At 43.7% G+C, this 23,947-nt stretch overlaps 1 protein-coding gene across 1 annotated transcript in view; it reads right to left on the reverse strand.

Annotated features, from left to right (window-relative positions):
- The window catches only part of LOC124622709 (acetylcholine receptor subunit alpha-L1), a 565,111-nt gene that overhangs the window by 82,407 nt on the left and 458,757 nt on the right, over positions 1–23,947 (reverse strand). Inside the window, exon 6 of the mRNA XM_047148499.1 lies at positions 8,877–9,033. Within this exon, the coding sequence (XP_047004455.1) occupies positions 8,877–9,033 (157 nt within the window). The remainder of the gene's footprint in view (positions 1–8,876; positions 9,034–23,947) is intronic.

The following is a 23,947-nucleotide window of genomic DNA, read 5'->3' on the forward strand; positions in this document are numbered from 1 at the left end:
CTCTTTCAGATCTTTTGCTTACTGGTTGTCTGCTTGTATGTGGTATTGTATATGATATTGGCGTAAACTGTTTTTAGTTCTTTAAGGGACTCCGCAAAGGCTCAAAATCATGAAAAGTTCAATTTTTACTTTTTTGCGTTTTCTGAATCTGCAGACTATTACCTTTTAATAGATATATAATTTATTCAATTCCGAAGACTACAACTATTTTTAAATTTTTTTTGAAATGTGTTCTACATGGGCGTGACCCACTGTGGCGCTGTTAAACTGCTGTCAAATGGTGTTATTATTAACGTCCGTGTTCATCAGGTACATTTTAGTGATGTGAGATAAAGTATGTGTTGTGGCTAACCTGTGATGGTTCAATATATATCGCTGGTGTGATTGTCGATTGTTTCATGTTTATTTACTCTGTCGTTATCTCGAAAATATTCGTAATTAATTCTGTTTCTTGAGTCTCTGTTTTGTTGAAGTATGATAATGAGTAAAAGTAAAGTTATTAGAAATCCTCTGAAGGCTTTTAAGAAAAGGAGAAATGTTGGAAAGCCAAAGGTACGTGTTATTACTGTGGTGTCACCGCCAGACACCACACTTGCTAGGTGGTAGTTTTAAATCGGCCGCGGTCCATTAGTACATGTCGGACCCGCGTGTCGCCACTGTGTGATCGCAGACCGAGCGCCACCACAAGGCAGGTCTCGAGATACGGACTAGCACTCGCCCCAGTTGTACGGACGACGTAGCTAGCGATGCACACTGACGAAGCCTCGCTCATTTGCAGAGCAGATAGAATAGCCTTCAGCTAAGTCAATGGCTACGACCTAGCAAGGCGACATTAGTAACATTGCATGTATCTAAAGAGTCTCACTTGTATCGCCACGATCTCCAGATGTACCAAAAGGATGGATTAAAGTTAAGTATTCCAGAAGCTACGTACTTTTCTTTATAGCATTCATTACGTATCCTGTTTCAGACCTCACGCCATCCAGCTTTAGCTTAGCGCGTGCCTGTCGGCTTCCTCTCATTGTGTCTAGGCTGTCTTGTCTAGACACAACAATTACTGTAAACAATAAAGACGATAACCAAGTGAGTGAACCTAACCTCTCAAGTACACCTGCCCATAGCAGTCAAAGTGGGAAAGAAAATACTTCACAGAAGAAGCTTGGTTCAATGAGTGAAAACTATGAATGTTTTATGGGCGAATCGGATGTGAATGAAATATTTGATATGTCGGTTCTCAAAGGAATTTTTTCAAACTGTGTAAGATGTATTCATTGTAGTGAAGTTGGTCTGGAACTCTCCATAACAAAGCACGTAGGACTTGCTAGTGAAATACAACTGAAATGTGATAAGTGTTCATACATGACCACCTTTTGGAACAGTGTTTCAGTAACTGCAACTGAAGAAAATGGTAGCAAAATCTACGAACACAACAACGAGCGATGCTTGCTTTAGACAAGGAACGCCTTCGGGCTGCAGACAGGGCTGTAAAGAGTCTAAAAATACAAGCAAGAGTAAACAGGAGGAGGAACAAGAGGAAGCTGGAGGAGGAGTTTGCAGAGGATGAAGATAATCCATCCTATGGACCTGGAATGCACTAAAAAGTTAATCCAATCTTTGTCGCTCGATTCCCGAAACTTTTATTTTCTCATACTAATTACGTTTTCTAAGGATCTTCCAAACAGATTTGTTTCAAACTTTCAGTAAATGTTGCACAGTACTTTCTGCATAATTTAACACAGCCTTTTCCAAAAAACTGTATATTTTTGAATATATAAATAAAAATTGCAAAATAATGTTGTGAATTTTCATTACAATTGAAAAAAAATCATCTTTAATAACTGAAATAAAATTTTGTAAAATCCCTGTGTTAAGTTGTAGCCCATATACCAATAAATAATCTGTCAAAAGTTCAACTTCCTACCTCAAATACTTTGTGAGGAAAGATGTAATTTATAAGCGTTATTTTAACATTGCAAGTATAGGGCGTTCCGGAGCTCCTTAAAGAGCTGTTGAGTATGGAAAAAACGTTCAATTGGAAATGGTTATCAGTTAGGGTAAAGGATAAAGGTGAAGGGCCTGGAAGTGGTTAATTAAGTAGCAGAAATCTGTCCGTCTGCACGTGCCTACGTTCGCCATTAGACTAAGAAACCGAATTTTATAACTTGCGTAACGCATTACTTTAATGTTATGTATAACTCTGCTATGTACCACTACTTTAACTACAAGAGAAAGTAAAATTATTCCAAGCGGCAATACTGTTTTTACGAGAGCTGTTCGGAAAGGAAGATCGGTGGGGTGCGAAATGGAAACCACAATGAAAAACCGATGAAATATTCAAATGGTTCAAATGGCTCTGAGCACTATGGGACTTAACATCTGTGGTCATCAGTGCCCTTGAACTTAGAACTACTTAAACCTAACTAACCTAAGGACATCACACACATCCATGCCCGAGGCAGGATTCGAACCTGCGACCGTAGCAGTCGCGCGGTTCCGGACTGCGCGCCTAGAACCACTAGACCACCGCGGCCGGCGATGAAATATTGCACAGGTATGTTGGGCAGTGTCTCGAGTACGCCCGTCGATGTCTTCACGTCGCTCTTTTCAATTCTGAGTGCACAGTGAGCACGTAAAGATGCTTAACCGAGCGAGGTGGCGCAGTGGTTAGACACTGGACTCGCATTCGGGAGGACGACGGTTCAATCCCGCCTCCGGCCATCCTGATTTAGGTTTTCCGTGATTTCCCTAAATCGCTCCAGGCAAATGCCGGGATGGTTCCTTTCAAAGGGCACGGCCGACTTCCTTCCCCGTCCTTCCCTAATCCGATGAGACCGATGACCTCGCTGTCTGGTCTCCTTCCCCGAAACAACCATCCAACCAACCAAAGATGCTTAGAACAATCGTGTCTCCCGCTAAGTACGAGGGCCCAGTGAGAGATTTTGCCTGACGTCATTAAGCCCACATAACATAACTGTCATCCGTTTTTTTTCTGCATGATAATTCTCGGCCGCACTCTGAAGATGCTCCTGCACCGTTGTCGATGGGAAGTGTTTGTTGATCCGCAATAGAGCACGTAATTGACTCTCTCTGAGTTTCATGTGTGCTCACATGAACAGCTAGCTATGACGACACGACAGCATTCTGCACAGACAACGAGCTGTAGACCAGCGTAGAGAACTGGCAGGAAGCACAAGCGGTTTGCTTCTATGACGAAGGTATTGGAAAGTTGGTACAGCGCTACGACAAATGTCTAAATCGAAGCGGCGTCTTTGTAGAAAAGTAGCTGGCAGGTGTAGCTAAGTGTTCCAAATAAAACATTTTTTGATATTCACTGTGGTTTCCAATCTGCGACCGATCGGACCTTACTTTCTGAATAGGCCTCGTACTAATTAAAAAGAAGGGCCAATATATATACATAGAGTGACCCAGAACTCCAGTGACAAACTTTCAGTGGCTCTTCACAGATGTGTTCTGTGTACATCCGTACAAGTGAAGTGTGACCTCCGGCGGCTGGTTACAGAGTATTACGGCAACTGTGACTTACTCCGTTTGTTACAACAATTATCTCGGTTTCTGTGGAAATACCTTCACAACAGAGGAAAACCGGATAATATGCAATAATCAAAACATACAACAATAAAGACAGAGTGATGTAAACAGTCGTCTGATACAAACGTTCTGCCATGTTGTTCTCATCGCCGAAGGTAAAGTGCAGCGTAGCGTTATTTCACCGCTGTTTCCGTGCATTCAGTGAACCTGGACACGACGTGCATATCGGCCAAATCTTCCTCATCAAACCTATCCATAGAACTTCCGTGTACCACTGTTAATGAAAAATTGATACTTCTGGAAAACAGGCCCAAGAGAAAATCGAGCACGACAAAATGCAAGCTTAACGGCAAAAAGTAAAGTGGTCGCTACCGTTGGCAACAGGACGTACTCGTATCGAAGAAGTTTTTTTCCTGAAAAAGATGCACAGCACATACCGTCGACACCTGCACTTTCTGCATTATTTTAAGTGCAGTACAGACAGGAAGCTAACTGGGGCAACCAACACAAAAATTTTGGCTATTCTGTAACGAGTAGCCGGAGACTGTGGGCCCCTCACATTGAAATACTCAGAACGTGTCCATGAACAATTTCTGGTAACTCGTCGATTGGAGTCCTGTGTCTCCCTGTATATTCGGAGGACAGAATTGTTTCAATGTGTATCTGTGAGAGCTATCTACCCACTGACGGTCCGTGGTAGAACATTTTCAAAACAGTCAGAGTCTAAATCTAAAGTCCCAGTTATCATTCTTATACAGGGACCTTATTTAATAAGGAAAGGCATAAACATGGGAAATGAAGAGCAATTACAGGTTCTGTTGGATGGAAAGAAAATTCTAATGAGACACAATATGGATTGAGAGTAAATCGAAGAAAGACGAAAGTAATAAGAAGTAGGAGACATGAGAATAGCGAGAGACTTAGAATTGCTGGTCACGAAGTGGACGAAGCTATGGAATTCTGCTACCTTGGGAGCAAAATAACCCATGACGAACGAAGCAAGTGGGACGTAATAGCAAACTAGCACAGGCAAAAAGGACGTTCCTGGCCAAGGGAAGTCAGCTAGTGCCCAACATAGGCGTTAGTTTAAAACACAAATGTCTTAAAATGTAAGAATCACGGACGATGGGAAAATCTGATCAGAGGAGAATCAAAGCGTTAGAGATGTAGTCCTATAGAAGAACGTTGAAAATCGCAGGGGCTAATAAGATAAGGAATGAGAAAGTTGTCTTAAGTATCGTAAAACTTTGGCAAGAGATAAAGACAGGATTATAGGACACATGCTAAAGTATCAGGGATTAAGCTCCATAGTACTAGAAGTAAGTGAAGATGGTAAAAACTGTAGGGGAAATCAGTGATTCGGCAAATAACTGAGGTCGTCGGTTGCTAGTGCTAATTTGAAATGAAGGTGTCAGTGCGAGAGAGGAATTCGTGGCGGGCTGCATCAAACCCGTCATTAGACGGATCAAACGCGCGCGCACACACACACACACACACACACACACACACACACACACACATAGACACAAAATCTCTTAATAGTTTCCTGAGGATCTTTATCTTAGGCTCGTTACCGCAGTTTTTCACCTGTGACCTTTAGAACTGGAAGAAATAAATTATTACTGACCTTAGCACTCATGACTGAATCACTTTTAAGTCAATTCAAGCTTCACTTTCAAGAATGAAAGGCGCCACAAATTTTGGTGTTTGATTTGTTCAAATAATGTTTGAAGCGATTCTACGTGGTCGAAAGGAGGAGCAAAGATTTTCAAATTGGTTATTTTTTATTGTACACCACAAAAACAAAATACATTACTCCTCTTCCATCTGAGGTAGCGATGCTGCGATGCGGTTTAATAGCACTGAATCTTCGTATTGCCAGTAACTGGCAGAACTAACCAAACGCCCTCTAGAACTGTCTCTTATTATGTGACCGTGTAGCGTGATTCTTATGGCGTCAGACAAGTTCAGTGTCAGAACTACATAGTCTTTATGAATCAAAAATGTATCTATACAAATATATAGGGTGAATTTCCTAAACCGTGCACCGTAAATACTGCGGGATTGGAAAGTGCTCTTGATGTGAGGTTCTCACGGAATTGACTGATAGTGAGGGGCTCGTATTGTTAGCCACTCAATTAATTGTCATAATACTTAGAAAGTGTAGCTTTTGTGTAAACATATATTTTCTAAGTGGAGAGACGCTACTGACACTGACAAACGAAAAGTACTGTAAATTAGTATGTCAGCGGTGATTGTTGCAAGATTCTACTGCGAGTCGTTAACGAGATGTATTTTGGATAGTAGATTTTGTAAAATATTTGTGGTAGCACACAGTAATGGACAAAAACAGTGCTCACACTTGTTATTTCGTGGATTCTGACCAGTGTCTAGACAACTGACCATCACAGGCTGTGTTCAGACAACTGACCATGACAGGCTGTGTTCAGAATGACCACAGGCAGCAGCAAGACACGCGTCCTGTCTGGCACGGAACGACTGCTCACACGTGCTGGCATTTCACCGGAGATATTCGAGCAGGCTGAAGTAATGGGTCTTGTGTATCACCGAGTGCAGTTGGTAAGTCCTTGCTGACAACGTCTTTCAGCAGTCTCCCCAAAAAAAAGGTGTCTTGCATATTACTAACAGGTTACATCCGCCTTCGTTTTTTTCATCGTTTCATGTCAATGTTTGATAATATACTGTAAATGGTTAGAAAATATATTCACGAATTGGCGGCAGGAGAAAATACATATAAACGTACAGAAGTTTGCAAGCTTCCGGAGCCAGTGGCTCCTTCCTATGAAAGCAGCGTTGAAGGGGAACGAAGAGGGACGGAGGAAGAGGACTGGCGAGGTTTGGGAAATGGTGAGAGTTCGGACAATTCGTCCAGAACACCGTGTTAGGGCAGACTTTCCGGAGAAGATGAGAACGAATGACTGATCGTTGGAGACTGCAATGGACGGGATTTGAATCGTGCACCAGTTAATAAGTGCGGAGAGGTAAGCGCACTGCATGTGATAGAGGTGGGGGGGGGGGGGGGGTGGTAGGGAAAGGCGGAAAAAAAATAGAAAGATCGAAAAATAATGGCCACAGAAAACAAAAAAGGCAACGGAAATGGAGTAGTTACTGCGATGAAGTGCTGAGACCGAAGAAATTGCCGGCCGAAGTGGCCGTGCGGTTAAAGGCGCTGCAGTCTGGAACCGCAAGACCGCTACGGTCGCAGGTTCGAATCCTGCCTCGGGCATGGATGTTTGTGATGTCCTTAGGTTAGTTAGGTTTAACTAGTTCTAAGTTCTAGGGGACTAATGACCTCAGCAGTTGAGTCCCATAGTGCTCAGAGCAATTTTTATTTTTGAACCAAAGAAATTAACGTAAATTAAGGGCAGATGGGTACCATGAAGCAAGGAAATGTTGTAACGCAAGTTTCCATCTGCTGAGTTCTGAAGAACTGGTGTCCATCTGAAGAACTGGTGTCTTGGGACAGAATCCAGATGGCACGTGTAGTTAAACAGCCACTGAGATCACGACTGACACGCTATAGAGCTTTTTCTGCGATGGGGTACTCTGTGTTGCCAGTATACGCCCTCTGGCTGTGCCCATTCGTCCTAACTGAGAACAGGATGGTAGGCATACCAATGTAGAAAGCTGAACGACTGGTACACGACGTGTATCGCTTCAGTGATGTCTCCGCTATTGATAGTGTATTTTTTGCCAGTTACATGGCTGGTATAGGTCGTAGTAGGAAGGTGCATAGGGCAAGTGGCACAGGAGAGGACGGTCCCACGGGGTATGAGCGACAGGGTCGGGAAACGGGTGCAAAAAGGACACAGGATCTGACAAGGATATTGCAGAGATAGCGAGGGCGACGGAAAGCTGTTCTAGGTATGGTGGGCAAAATGCCGAACAAAACTGATCTCAGGGCATGAATCTGTTGAACAAAACTGATCTCAGGGCATGAATCTAGCAAGTCATAGCATTGTCCCTGATTAATACTTGTTCATTCAACACCAGAATAATACTGAGTGACAATAGTGTACTCATAAGTTGTTTTTGTAGGGACCAGCAGTAACAGCATTGGGTGTGATTGTCTGTGTTATCCGCTTTTGAGCTAGGATAGTGGGGTAATTATGTCTAGGGAAGACTGATGTGAGAACCACTCGTCATGGGTAGATTTTTTTTCTACCCAGTCACATAATGCTTAGCCGCGCGGGATTAGCCGAGCGGTCTAGGGCGCTGCAGTCATGGACTGTGTGGCTGATGCCGGCGGACGTTCGAGTCCTCCCTCGGGCATGGGTATGTGTGTTTGTCCTTAGAATAATTTAGGTTAAGTAGCGTAGGGACTGATGACCTTAGAAGTTAAATCCCATAAGATTTCACACACATTTGAACATTTTTTTGAACATAATGCTTAAAGTAATTAATCTTCTTTTTGAAGCAGCAAATTATCTTTGTCGAGGTGTTTCGACCTTGTACATACTTGATTTACTTCAGAGTTCTTTTCAGAGAATGTGTTGAAAAGGAAGTTCCGAGAGCCAGTGAACAAAGTGAGCTTACTGACATGATTCAAATGGCTCTCATAAGCACTATAGGACTTAACATCTGAGGTCATCAGTCCCCTAGGACCTAGAACTACTTAACTACTTAAACCTAACTAACCTAAATACATCACACACATCCATGTCTTACGCAGGACTCGAACCTACGACCGCAGCGGCCGCGCGGCTCCAGACTGAAGCGCCTAGAACCGCTCGGCCACCGGACAGGCCCCAGAGCTCCCACATCAGGCTTTGCAGCAGTGGTATATGGAAGCTATCACCCACAAGAGCTGTTAGGTCACTGGGAGTAAGACGTAGTTCTAGCTAACATTACAAACTAGTATTCTGTGGATGATTTCTAAAAGAGAAATCAACTAAGAAAACCATGGATCAGACCAACAAAGCTGCCAAAGTAAACCAAGCAATATGTGCGATATGGAAAGAGAATAATTTCAAACAGTTGTATATAGTAACCGAAAATGTCGGTAGTGTTACATCAGGGCCAACAGTTATTACGTGAAAATTTTGGATATGACGAACAGAGAGTCTCAGGAATAGATCGACTGGTCGCAAACGACCCTTGAAGTACGAGAAGGGCGGAGGATGCAACAGAGTTATGCTACAGTGTATGTTTGTTGATCACAGTCATCAGTTTAACCCCGCAGCTAATCAACGCATTCTGTCTTAGTGCACTAAAGATCAGGAAACCTACTTCAGTTCCTTCCATCAGAAGTTCCTCATCCCCGAACACGACTGGCTTTTGCACAGTATTGCTTTCAATTTACTCACCTGGGTAGGGTTCGGCGCAGCAGGGGTAGTACTTCTCGTGTCGCTCTGCGGGCACGCCCAGGATGTCCCATTCGACGCTGGGGTAGTACTCGCGCAGGTCGATGCCCACCTTCACCTTGTTGTCGTCGTACTTCTGGTTTATGTGCTTCAGGTCGATCTGCGGAAGGGCAGAGAGCATTAACACGCAAGTCCACTACTTACAGACCAATGGGGAGGGGAGGGGTTCATTGTGTCCACTACAAAAAAATCCAAAAATAAACAGATTTCGTTATATTTCGTTATTTTTTTTACTAATAACATCATTTTAGTTAGGCATTGATACATAAACAGGGTCCAGATAACATCCCTTAGGACAATCTTAGCAATAACAATGCATTTTCTGTAATGTATATGCAGAGAGATATGGACAGAGAGATGGGTGCCATAAAAAAAATATTTTGTGGCATGTTAGTGGTGATGCACTGGCTTTCCACTATTAAATCCATGTGCATTTATGAAATGTTACTCATTATTAATTCACATATATTATTTTTACCGCAATAATTCTTTTTAAGTACAGTGGAGTGCTAGGATTCTACGTGTCAGTCGAAATTACGAGTACGTTAATAACGATGGACATAGAGTTTCCTGTACTCAATATATGAGCTTATAGTAGTGTTCGGTATGCTAAGAATATTACAGGGTTTATTTTGTTTGGATATCGAAATAGTAATTACGTGTCTTCGTTCCACATGGCAGTGCTGTCTGGTTGAAAAAGGGGTCGCCCAAGCGTAAGTGCTAGTTTTTTAAAGGTTTGAACATGGCTGCGTGGTCAGCGACCATTTACAAAGTAAAATTAAAGGAATAACAGCCCTCGGTCGCAAAAAAGAAGTCAGCAACTACAATCAAAAAGTTTTATGCTCTATAATTTTGTATTTATGTTATAGGGCAGTTTGAGTGTTTTACTTCTGGTGAAGGCACTCATAGTAGTGCCTAAACCTAGGTCAAAAGACTTTTTTTGTGACCGAGGGCTGTTATTGCTTTAATTTTGCTTTGTAATTGCTAGTACTAGAACCATGATGCTTGTGGGAGGAGAGGGAGTTTGTTGTGTTGAAGAGCACTGAAGGGGAGGGGACTGATTGGCACTTAAACTGTTAGCAACGCTTATATGCAAGGGCGTCAGCGAGTTACAACGGGTTTACTCTGGTGGAAAGCTCCCTCCCAGAATACCATATCTGCACAGCACTGCCTTTCGCATCAACCACCATGCTGGAGATGATTACACTTATGATTGTGTATCTTCTCTCGACCATTGCTAGTGTGGTGCTCACGGCTGTGCCCCACAAGTCAGAATTCGATGTGTTGGTTGTCCTGCAGATGACATGCTTTTTGTGGAATGATGTTTCAGCTACTGGTCAACTCTCTAGCTGCATATTTTGTAGTGCTCTGTTACACACACAGTATCTTTGGTTGAAAACATCAGAATTTTGGTATGATGTCACACGATCTAGTAATATAGCCGTGGTTTAGTAGGCTGATATCTTCAGCTGTGTGGTATCTCTTACATGCACAATATCTTTGGTTGAACTTGGCTACAGTAATTTGCTATGACGTCATTAACATGACATGAGGTCATTATTTCTGCTAGTGAGTTCGCTTCTAAAACACATACTGTGGCATCACATACACTAGTAAATGAAATGATGGCTTAGCAAGGATGAAGTCAGGGTAATGCTACACTGTGATTTGTTGATAGCTTCATAATGTCGACACAACATCAGGAGCAGTGAACTCAAGTAATTGTACAAAATTTTGGAAAAATATGGGCAAAATATTTAACTTAGTATTGAAATACTTAAATGGGAAGCTGAGAGTGCTTACTTATCGTTCTGGGTATGATATCTGCTGGAGCGACGAATGACGAAATACTAAACTGTTATTAAGAAATGGGCTTCAAGTGACGTCACTTAACATAATTTATTGTTATCAAATAGACACAGACTGATCCTCTTCCTACGCTGTCTGTCTCTAGAGTGGATCCCTCACAGTTATAAAAGATGATACGGGGAAAGAGGAGAGGTTTCCTGATCTTCACTGGTAGAAGTGTGGGTGACAGGGGATGAGGGGAGGGAGATGAGAGTGATGAGGTTCCATTGGGTGACCTTGATCAATTCCTGGTGGTTGGCCAGGTGGAGGGAGTCGGAGGTGACCTTGGATGTAAGGCGACCAAGTGCGTAACATGATGCCAGATGTATAATCTGTTACTAGATGTGGTAAGAATGTAATGTTCCGGAACTGGCATTCATAAACTACTCACCTTGACTTCAATTAGGGTAACTATGATTTTCCTGCTGAGCTAATTTGAATAACAATTGATTTTATTCAGATAGACAGATAGATATTCAGCGATCACAGGCCCTGCAGACCACGCTCTGCTTCCACAAACTGCCTCCATTCCTTTTTGTTTTGTGCCCGGTTCCTGCAGGTGTCTTCAGTTCCCAGGGCTGCTAGGTCCTTCGCCAGGTCGTCCATCCAGCGCTGCCTTGGTCATCCAGTGGGATTTTGGTGTTTGGTTTCCCTGCTAGTGCCTGCTAGTGCCTGCTAGTGCCTGCTAGTGCCATCTTCGCCTGTCTTCCATCTGGCATACGGGCCACATGGCCCACCCATTTTATTCTCATGTTCTTTATCTGATGCTATTATCATTTTATTCAGACGTTCCGTAATATTTTGACTAAACAGCAGAGCTGTATTTGTGCTTGTGTAACACATTTTATCATAATCATTGAGCAAAACAATGCGAAGCAACTGAAATACAAACACACTCTCACACTGTGCAAGTTTCTCTCCATGCACGTTCATCCTCAGAATGGCGCCGCTCTTTCGTATCAGAAAGTCCTAGATCTCTGTCCTGAAATCCTAGGCAATCACGGGCCAGGGATCCTAATAAGGACTGGCTCTGGGCAGCTAATGGGAGACGGGAAACGTATTTTTCAGCCTCTTCACGTGGTAGATGTAATTCCGACGTAGTGTGTCTTGCCTAAGTGGGTTTGGCTCTGAGCACTATGGGACTTAACATCTGAGGTCATCAGTCCCCTAGAACTTTGAACTACTTAAACGGAACCAACCTAAGGACATCACACACATCCATGCCCGAGGCAGGGTTCGAACCTGCGACCGTAGCGGTCGCGCGGTTCCAGACTGAAGCGCCTAGAACCGCTCGGCCACACTGGCCGGCTAAGTGGGTTTATCCCCGTATACAGCGACATTCGCCTGAAACGACTATCTCCTGAAATCACCGTAGGACCAATATTACAAAAGCATTTGAACAGTTCTGCGTTATAAGGTCCACATTCATTTATTATCCCAGTTCTCAGTTACCCCCCTGACCCGTACAGTAAATCCACGTCGTCGTAACTGACACGGTGTGCGGTATTTTCCATCCGTCATGTACAGTCGTCTTATGGGATCCGACGTTGAGCGCTGCTGATTTAGATGCTAGGTCGCGCGGGCGGCGCCGATTAGAATCAATGCACGGGGGAGCCGCACGCTACACGCTATCACGACCAGCGGTGCTAATCGAAGTGGCCGTCGAGGAAATCTATGCTAACTGTAGCCGGCGTTAGGGGGCGTAATACCGGCGACATATCATCTCTGGATACCGCGCAGTACGTGTCTGTTGCCATGGCTACCCGTCTGCCGCCGGGTCGCTTCGCATCCTCCACGGGCCCAGGTGTAATTGTCGCTTCCGATAAATGCAGATAGCGGCGATCGCCACCGGTTACCTAATGCGTAGCGCTGACACACAAGTACTGTTAACGTCGCAGCTGTGTGCGTTGTGAGCAAAGAAACGTTTACAGTTGTACCGTACTGCGGTAGTTGAAAGACAATGAATACAACAGAATACCGTGAAACAATACAGGGCTATTACAAATGACTGAAGCGATTTCATAATTTCACTGTAGCTCCATTCATTGACATATGGTCACGACACACTACAGATACGTAGAAAAACTCATAAAGTTTTGTTCGGCTGAAGCCGCACTTCAGGTTTCTGCCGCCAGAGCGCTCGAGAGCGCAGTGAGATAAAATGGCGACAGGAGCCGAGAAAGCGTATGCCGTGCTTGAAATGCACTCACATCAGTCAGTCATAACAGTGCAACGACACTTCAGGACGAAGTTCAACAAAGATCCACCAACTGCTAACTCCATTCGGCGATGGTATGCGCAGTTTAAAGCTTCTGGATGCCTCTGTAAGAGGAAATCAACGGGTCGTCCTGCAGTGAGCGAAGAAACGGTTGAACGCGTGCGGGCAAGTTTCACGCGTAGCCCGCGGAAGTCGACGAATAAAGCAAGCAGGGAGCTAAACGTACCACAGCCGACGATTTGGAAAATCTTACGCAAAAGGCTAAAGCAGAAGCTTTACCGTTTACAATTGCTACAAGCCGTGACACCCGATGACAAAGTCAAACGCTTTGAAATTTCGGCTCATGGAAGAGGATGCGTTCAGTGCGAAACTTGTTTTCAGTGATGAAGCAACATTTTTTCTTAATGGTGAAGTGAACAGACACAATGTGCGAATCTGGGCGGTAGAGAATCCTCACGCATTCGTGCAGCAAATTCGCAATTCACCAAAAGTTAACGTGTTTTGTGCAATCTCACGGTTTAAAGTTTAGGGCCCCTTTTTCTTCTGCGAAAAAAACGTTACAGGACACGTGTATCTGGACATGCTGGAAAATTGGCTCATGCCACAACAGGAGACCGACGGCGCCGGCTTCATCTTTCAACAGGATGGTGCTCCACCGCACTTCCATCATGATGTTCGGCATTTCTTAAACAGGAGGTTGGAAAACCGATGGATCGGTCGTGGTGGAGATTATGATCAGCAATTCATGTCATGGCCTCCACGCTCTCCCGACTTAACCTCATGCGATTTCTTTCTGTGGGGTTATGTGAAAGATGCAGTGTTTAAACCTCCTCTACCAAGAAACGTGCCAGAACTGCGAGCTCGCATCAACGATGCTTTCGAGCTCATTGATGGGGACATGGTGCGCCGAGTGTGGGAGGAACTTGATTATCGGCTTGATGTCTGCCGAATCACTAAAGGGGCACATATCGAACATTTGTGAATGCCAAAAAAAACTTTTTGAGTTTTTGAATGTGTGTGCAAAGCATTGTGAAAATATCTCAAATAATAAAGTTATTGTAGAGCTGTGAAATCGCTTCAATCATTTGTAATAACCCTGTATATTGGGTTGGTGTATAAGTTCGTAGCGTTTTTCCATAAGTTTAGCGAACACAACACATGCACCTAACAGAGCTTTCAGTCATCAATAGTATATTGTCCTTTGCTGTTCACAAAAGTATGCCGAAGCGAGCGTAAGTTTTAAATTCTGCGACTGCAGAAATCACGCGATTTTGAGCTGGGAAACTTACTTAGCCATGTTAGGAGAGCATTTTCATCCAGACAAAAATAGAAATGAGTGTATAGCATTGTCGGCCGGTGGGCCTCATCTGGGGAAGTTCGGCCGACAAGTGCAAGTCTTATTTCTGTCGATGCCACATTGAGCGACTTGCGTGCCGGTGATGAGGATGAAGTGATGATGAGGAGAACACAACAGCCAGTCCACGAGCGGAGAAAATCTCCAACCCGGCCGGGAATCGAACCCGGGCGCGTTTGTATGGCAGGCAAGCAAGTTACTACCCAGCTAGGTAGGCGTTTCATCCGGAAAGGTTATTCGATAGAGAGAGAAAAAGGTGAAAATCTGAGGGCACAAGATCAGATGAGCAAGGTGGATGTGGAATGATTTGCAAACATAACTCCCGCATAGAGCTTTTTGGTCAGGCTAGCATAATGCAGGTGGGTGTTACCTTAGAATGGCTTCACTTCACGCAGTTTTCTGGTAATTGTTCTTGGATTGAATTCTGCACGAAGTCTCTGTTGTTGACAATAAATTTCAGCAGTGATGGTGACACCTCGTTGAAGCAATTAGTATTAGTATGTCATACCGTCACTGTTCCACCAGATACATAACATTACCTTTCGTGGAAGCGCGCAGGTCTCTGTAGGGAGGGGAAGGGAGGGGCGGGAGGTTGCCTCTTCGTTTGGGCTTAACCATTTCTTTCTTTTCCTTGTGTTAGTATAAAGACACAATTTCTCGTCACCAGTAACAACACAGGATACGAATGGTCGTTGTTGTTCACAAGATAACTTATGAAGAACAAGCAGAGATGCACATATGGCAAATTGAAGATTTTTGTAATTTTGGCTTAGAGCATGTGGCACCAATACTCCAAATCTTTGACACCTTCCTCACTGTAAGCAAATATCGGACGATGGTGGAATGACCACAGTTCATCACATTTTCCAGTACTCGAGTACACCGATGTGGATTAATGCGTTTAAACGGTCTTCATTAAATCCCGAAGTTCTTCCTGAACGTCACTAACTTCAAAACGGTCCTCCTTAAAACGAAAATACCATTTTATTGCCGTGCTTTGTCCAATGTCATTAGCTTCATTCACGGCGAGAATGTTTCTGGCTGCCTGCTCTGCTGTCAACTCTCTATTGAACTCAAACAGAAGAACATGTCGGAAATGTTCCAATTTCTCCACTGGCCACTCTATTTTCTAGAGTACCAAGAGTGAATTAGAAATAAAGGATAAATAACATACAAAACAAAAACGCTACGAAATTATGCACCAGTCCACTACGAAAGGTAGGGTGTGAATCAACAAAAAGATGAGAATAACGTGGCGCGTGTATTCCCGAAAACAACGCAGAAAAATATGAAATAAGAAAAGCGTATTTTTAAACTGTAAACTACGCTTGCGAATACCATTTTCTCGGAGTGAGTGCCGCTGATTTCATTGATCTATCATAACCACAATCCCAGTTACGAATTTCTTCAGTGTCTTTAACTTCTTCATTTGGTGAGATGACAACTATTAGTCAGGTAAACAGTTAAACTGTGTAATATTCAATGCATTAAAGACGAGTGGCATATTTTAGATTAGGTAAGACATGTACTTAAATTCAACAAAATGTGAAATGAAAAGGAAACAGCTAAAATACATATTTTTCGAGATCACATTTACACAAGATCCGGACGCTAACAAGTAAGAGAACCATTATAAATGCAGCATCTGCATGAATAGTATCTCCAGGAACTTCTTTTTGCACTGCAATACTTTGAAACATGGGCACCAGTACTTTGGGCAGAGTAACACGCCGTGATAATGTCTATAGGATTGTTCTTGATTTATTCATGGAAAAGATACTTTACTATTCGACACCGTCGTCAATAGTAGAAAAATAAAAAGCCGATTGTGGCTGCTCATCACAAACTGGTAGAGGCAGTAACTTTATTATACAAAAATTTTTGCAACATATTTACGTACTGTAGCGTGAAAGTGCGAAAATACTGAACCCCGGAATGTAATGTACGGCAGATCTTTTCCTGACACAGGAAGCAGTTCTGTCACCACAGGAGCTGGCGTTAAATTACTTGTTGGGTTTTTATTTTCCACTTGGATCCATTTCAAGACATAACTGTTCTTCGACAGTTTTGATACACTTCCTGTACCTCTTCTGAATATTTTATATATAGTCTTTCTTTTCTTTTAGCAGACAGTTAATGATTCCATGCGTTTACGTCTTATTATATTTCAGGTATTGGAAGGAATTATTAGCAATGTCTTTTTTTCGATATTTGTTTATTTTCTTTATTGTTTTCAATGTACCATCTAAATATATTTAATCTGCCGTTCATCCTCGAATTATGCCCAAAGTATATCGTTAACTGAATATTGGTAGAACAACATTATAATAAATGAAAATGAATAAATGAAAATGTTCTACAGTATTACTTTTATTATGTGAACCGGTTTTCGGCTGACAAGCCATCTGCAGACATTTACTATTGTCACCAAAGAAGTTACATTGCTTGTAAGCAACGTTGGAAGAGAAGTTACATACGGTTTGCGTATCACTCTCCATGTTTCATACCTCCTGAAGTACCCTTATCAAGTACTTATTTTATTTTATTTTATTGGTTTTGTTTATTCATATAACCAGGCTTGCTGTTCCTGTTTTGGTGGCCGAGCGTTTCTAGGCGCTACAGTCTGGAACCGCGCGGCCGCTGCGGTCGGAGGTTGAATCCTGCCTCGGGCATGGATGTGTGTGATGTCCTTAGGTTAGTTAGGTTTAAGTAGTTCTAAGTCCAAGGGGACTGATGACCTAAGCAGTTAAGTCCCATAATGCTCAGAGCAATTTGAACCATTTGTTCCTGTTTTGTGTTAAAGTTTCTTCCTGATTACCCTTTTTTTGTTTGTTGACTGTTCAACTGTTTACTCTTTACATTGCATTACCACCGCACTGTCAAAAATATTATTAACTGTACGTTTCTGCTTCAATCTAGACGTGTAACTTCTCATCCAATGTTGCCTTGTACGCCGAAAACCGGTTAAGAAAATAAAAGTAATACTTTTAGAACAAGAGCAAATTACCACTCAAAGTATCTATTGATGTGTGTTTAAGGCATTGGACTCTTATTGGGGTAAAGATGGGCTCAACACACGCTCATTGATTAATATTTAGATTTTCCAAAAATCACTTTAGGCGAATACACGAAGACGGACATCCTTTCCATCACTCTACAGTCTTTAACGTCATCTATGCTAACGCGTTTCTAAACCATTATCCACTAATCTTCCATTTTTCCACTAGAAAGTCTTTTAATAACACATAAACAGGTGTATATTCATTTCTGTTCAAGGGAGTAAGATGGGAACATGAAATACGTTACATTTCCAGCTATTAGCTACTAAAACACATGCGTCCCTGTGTGTATGAAACTGTCAATTTTGTACCAAAGCATCAGTTATTCAGTTTATATTAGTTAGCTGTAAAGGGTGTCTCAGAAATGTTGCGACGAACTTCGAGGGGTTGTAGAGGGTGTCTTGAGGAACAAATCGAGGACACTAGTCTGTGTCGGAAGCTTCATCCACTGACGCTAGAGAGCAGATGTCGTCAGCTGCCACTAGCCCTCCCTTCCAGCAGCAAACGTGACTTCGTACGACAGACCGTACGTGGAACGACCCGTAGGATTCTCTGTTATTCAGTGATTGCGACTGGTTACCACGATCGCCAGTAGAGAAGATGGAACTAGGTGCAGCGTCTCCTATGAATGCAGCAACAAGCGCCATAGTCTCCACTGGTGACCGAGGCAATCACTACCGATCACGTTAGCTTCCGGAAGGGATGGCTAGTGGCAGCTGCCGAAGCATAAAATTTCAACGTTCAGTAGCATCGGTGGACGACGTTTGCAGACATGGTTTTCCCATCCTTGATTTTTTCCCTGATGAGCGATATTTTAATTGCATGTCCTTTTAGGTAACATTTACAGGTGATGCATGGAATACACTCATGCTGATAAATTAAGGATGATAGCAGAATGTGGTGCCATACAACATTGCACTACACAAAACTGGCGCTAATAGCATAGGCATATAGGGAACACACACGACACAGATCTGTAAGACCACGGTAATGGTGATAAGTAGAGAAAACCATTCCTAAACACATGTGCTAAAAAACGCCACTGTTTCCTGCGCATGTACCCCGACACCATTAAGTGATATGATCACTATGCACACGTACACAGGCAGCACAACGGGTTGGCATACTCTGGATCAGGTGGTCGACCAGCTGCTGGGGTATAGCCTCCATTCTGGCACCAGTGGCTGTCGGAGCTCCTGACGTGTCTTAGGGGATTGAAGACGTGCAGCGATACGTCGACCGAGAGCATCCCAGACGTGCTCGATGGGATTTAGGTCTGGAGAACAGGCAGGCCACTCCATTCGCCTGATATCTTCTGTTTCAAGGTACTCCTCCACGATGGCAGTTCGATGGGGCCGTGCGTTATCATCCATCAGGAGGAAGGTGGGACCCACTGCACCCCTGAAAAGGCGGACATACTGGTGCAAAATGATGTCTCGACACACCTGACTTGTTACAGTTCCTCTGTCAAAGACATGCAGGAGTGTACGCGCACTAATCATAATCCCACCCTACACCATCAATCCACGACCTCCATACAGGTCCCTTTCAAGGACATTAAGGGGTTGGTATCTGGTTCCTGGTTCACGCCAGATGAAAACCCGGCGAGAATTACTGTTCAGACTATACCTTGACTCGTCCGTGAACATAACCTGGGACCACTGTTCCAATGACCATGTACTGTGTTCTTGACATCAGGCTTTACGGGCTCTCCTGTGACCAGGGGTCAGTGAAATGCACCTTACGGGTCTACCGGCGAATTAACCATGTCTGTTCAGTCGTCTGTAGACTTTGTGTCTAGAGACAACTGTTCCAGTGTCTGCGGTAAGGTCCCGAGCAAGGCTGCCTGAGTACTCCGTAGCCGTCTGCGGGCAGTGATAGTGAAATATCGGTCTTCTTGTGGCGTTGTACACTGTGGACGTCCCGTAGTGTAGCGCCTGAACACGTTTCCTGTCTGCTGGAATCGTTGCCATAATCTTGAGATCACACTTTGTGGCACACGGAGGGCCCATGCTTCGACCTGCTGTGTTTGACCACCCTCCAGTCGCCCTAGTATTCTACCCGTGATAAAGTCATCAATATGTGTTCTTTGGGCCATTTCTAACACACAGTCACCATTAGCACGTCTCAAAATGTCTGGACACTTACTCGCTGCACCGTACTCTGACATGCACCAAAACACCTCTGTGTATGTGGATTGCTGCCAGCGCCACCGTGCGACGACCGCAGGTCAGACACACCGCATGGTCTTACCCCGAGGTGATTTAAACCCGCAAACCGCCCACCACAGCGTTGTTTCACCATATATCAGCATTATCCTTAATTTATGAGCATGAGTGTATTGATATATTAAGTTATACAGAATATTCAATGAGTACACCACTCCATAAATTCGATATCACATTGTTACTTAACACAACACTATCTGTTATAATAATTTTTACACTTACTTACACAGTTTTTCCATGGCACGAACTAAGAGGCGTAACAGTGCTAAACAACGCAAAACAACGCTGTCTTTGTATGTTGCTTTAGCAGTATAGGCAAGGTTGTGGTAAGTAAGTGGATTAAATGTCATTGAGCATTTGTGACAGTTTCTTGACGTCTCCCCTCATTGATGCTCTACATCTGCTTCCTGTCGAATCAGTTACTGCCACTCCGTTTTGTCTGAAGTTGCTCGAGTTTCGTTTGAAAGTTTCTGTTATTATGAGCAACTGCGAAACTTCTTCTAATTTACTCTGTATATTTGACTTCCCTGGGAACATGGTTGCTTTCTTTACTGTTGAAACTGCAAGTTCTTATCCAGACAAGTTCCTCATTTTCATTGAGTTCTTAAGTGATCATGCGTTAAAAGGTTATGAAGTGAATTGTTTCTACTCCACGTGCTTCGAAAGAGATGCGCCGTTGGTCGAATTACTGGGTCGGGAATTTTATGATCAACAGACATGAGGTGGTATGCAGTCTATAGAGGCACATGCAGATAGTTATAGTGAATAAAAATAGAGTTATAATGAAGTTATCCGTATAATAATATCAGGTACAAAAATTCACTCATTATTACTATACGGAGATTCAGAGGCACACTCACTGAAATGGCGGCGCAGTCATGGATGTTGTAGCAAGTGAAGGATACTAATCGTCAATGTTCACCAGTTTACAGGGTGGGACACGAAATGTGTTACCATTTTGTTTTTGAATATAAATTTTATTGTCAATACAATCTGAAAGGAACATATACTACAGTGAAGAGTCGTCCATGTAGATTTGTTCTAAGTCAGTACACCCTCAATATGTCCACCATTTCGTTTCATAACTTCCTTCAATCGAACACTGTAGTTAGTGATTACCCTACGGCACACGTCTTCCGTAATTTCACTGCAAACTTGAAGAATAAGTCTTCTGAGCTCCATTAAATTCTACAGCTTCTTGCTACTGCCCTGCCCTTCAACATGCAGTGGTTCATACAAGATGGAGCAAGGCAACATACTGTAAACACTGTATTGGAATTTTTACACGAGCATTTAGACATGCGGATCATTTCACTCAGGTCTCCAAGTCGCTTCAATGACGGACAAAATTGGCCCCCCAATAGTCCAGACCTCAATCCATGTGACTTTTTTCTTTGGGTGTACCTAAAGGAAAAAATTTCCCCGAAACGTGCACGTGATTTAATGGAGCTCAGAAGACTTATTCTTCAACCTTGCAGTGAAGTTACAGAAGGCATGTGCCGTAGGGTAATCACTAACTTCAATGTTTGTTTGAAGGAAATTAAGAAACGAAATGGTGGACATACTGAGCACGTGCTGAGTCAGAACAAATCTGCATGGACGGCCCTTCATTTTAGTATATGTTCCCTTCAGACTGTAATGACAATATAGTTTATATTCAAAAACAAAATGGCAACACATTTCGTACGGCACCCTATATTAGCAATGAAATCTTGCCCCACCAAGCACCAAGTGATGTCATACGCTCTTTCCCCAACCGTCACTCAAGGTTTTAGATCCCACAGTCCAAATATGTCCATAAGATGAGAGATGGGACGGTCTCACGTGACCGGATCGTTGGTGCAGCACCACTGCGTCGCAAGCTGCGGCCGTGGCTGCCAGTCGATAGATGGCGGTACTTGGTGAGTCATCAGACGGGGACGCTGGGCGAGCTGAATTACACGCGGCTGGAGTGCTAAATTGCTCGCGAATCGCTGATGGAGCCCTTTTAAAAGCATCGAGCTTCGTTAATTGCAGAGGCGAGAACAGAGAGAGACTCCTCCTTCAAACCTGCCCTCTCTTTCCCCATAGCTGCCGATGGATCTTGTGTGATCGAAATAAATACTTAGTCACCAAGTACAACAAAGAAAAGCGCCGGCCGGAGTGGCCGTGCGGTTCTAGACGCTACAGTCTGGAGCCGCGTGACCGCTACGGTCGCAGGTTCGAATCCTGCCTCGGGCATGGATGTGTGTGATGTCCTTAGGTTAGTTAGGTTTAAGTAGTTCTAAGTTCTAGGGGACTGATGACCACAGCAGTTAAGTCCCATAGTGCTCAGAGCCATTTGAACCAACAAAGAAAAGCGCTTTTAGGAAGTTCGCACTGAGACGGCTAATTACTGCCTGATGTTATTGTTCCTAAAAGTTCTAGGCTGTCAGCGACTTCTAACTATCACGTAAGTTTTTCACATAATTGACAATGCACATTTTTCCTGTGCAAGTGCGAAAAACTGATGTCCATGTGAAAGTTATTATGCTTGAATTTTTTCGTTAATAACAAAACTATCTTTGTTCGGAAAGAAGGTTATTTCATCTTTTCTCCTTTGTTGATCCCTCACATCTTTTCATCAACCACTAAAATCAGCTTGCTCAGTTTCTTCCTCTCTGAACTTCTGCCAAATATGTTCCTGGAGCATAAAACTCTTTGGCGCAACAGTGCTACGTAATAGTTCGGTTTTATCGGTATTTTGCTTCTTCTGTGAACTCTAAAGGGAAAGCTAGTCTGGTTACGCAGTCATTATCGGAACACGGCAGAGTATCAGAGCCGCGTACTGTTATGGATGTACAAATATGACACACAAAGCTGTCGTCATTTTTATTTTAATACTTCGACGTGGAAAATTCCCTCCTGTAACTCTCACGCATACGTCTTTGACTCTGTAAAACCCAAGTGGGAATCAACGATACTGTTCCGCAACCATATGCTAGGCCTCAAACGTCCCCCAACTATCCACAAGATTTTATTTTATAACAAATCGAGTACCCGGAATTACTCGGTTATGTATTTAGTCCAGTCTTCTATTAGTCCCTCTACCCCTTCCCCCTCTGTCTGTCCTTTTCTTCCTTCATCCCCTCTCCGTTCATCTCTTCCATCCCCTCTCTCTGTCCACCTCATCCACCACCAGTCTCTGCCCATCTCCTCCTGCCCCTCTCCCTATCCATCTCCTACTCACCATTTCTCTGTCAAACCGCTCCCCCCCCCCCCCCCACCCTGTCCACCTACTCCATCTACCTTCACACCTTTCCTCCTCCCTCTATCTCCTCCGCCCCCTGTTTTTATACATCTCGTCCTTCTCCTCTCTCTACCCATCTCACCGTCCCTCATCTCCCTCCTCAACTCTTTTTCTTTCCCTCTGCACCTCTCTGTCCACCTCCTCCTGTTCCCTTTCTCTGTCCATTTCCTCCCTTCCATCCGTCTGTTCATTACCTGCTGTCCTTCTCCCTTCCTCCCACGCCGCTATCCATCTCCACCTTTTCCCTCTCTCTGTCCATTTCCCTCTTTCCCTCTTTCTGTCCATCTCCTCCTTATCCCAATTTCCTCTTGCCCACTCACTCTCCGTCCTCCTGCTCTGCCTCTTGCTCCCTTATTCGTCACGCTCACCCCAGTAGGAGGCTGGTGGTTTCATACCCACAGAATTTCTTACCAGTTTGTAAGTAATATGTGTACCAAATTTGACTGAAATCGTTCTAGAGGTTTAGGATGAACGTTTTACCAATGGCTTTGCGTATGCCAAATATACACTGGTGACCCGTAACATTATGACCACTGACTCTGTGACGATGGATGCCACCTGGTGGCGCTGTGGGCACGTGACACGCTAACAAAACCATGTAAGCGGAGCAGACACGGACGGGGGAACACCCTAGCGGAGATATTGACTGAAAATGGGGAAATCCATCGAGATAAGCGACATTGACAAAGGGCACACTCTGTGACCAAATACCTCGAAACCGACGAAGCTGGTCGACCGTCCACATGCTACTTTTGTGTGCATCAATAGAAAGATTTGGAAGGACAGTCAAACTACTACTAGGCGCCAAATGTTTGGACGTCCACGATTCTTCACAGGACGTGGAGTTCAGAGGCTTCTCTGCTCTGTAAAGTAGGACAGACGATGATCCGTGGCATCTATGCCGAGAGAGCACAATGCTGGTGCACGGACAAGTGTTTCGGAGTACACCGTTCATCTTACATTGTTGAAATGGAGCTCCACAGTATACCACCCCTACGTGTTCACAAACTGACAAAACGACATCGTTGCTAAAGATTGC

This window comes from Schistocerca americana, chromosome 7 (assembly GCF_021461395.2).
Source record: "Schistocerca americana isolate TAMUIC-IGC-003095 chromosome 7, iqSchAmer2.1, whole genome shotgun sequence".
NCBI classification, from domain to species: Eukaryota; Metazoa; Arthropoda; class Insecta; order Orthoptera; family Acrididae; genus Schistocerca; species Schistocerca americana.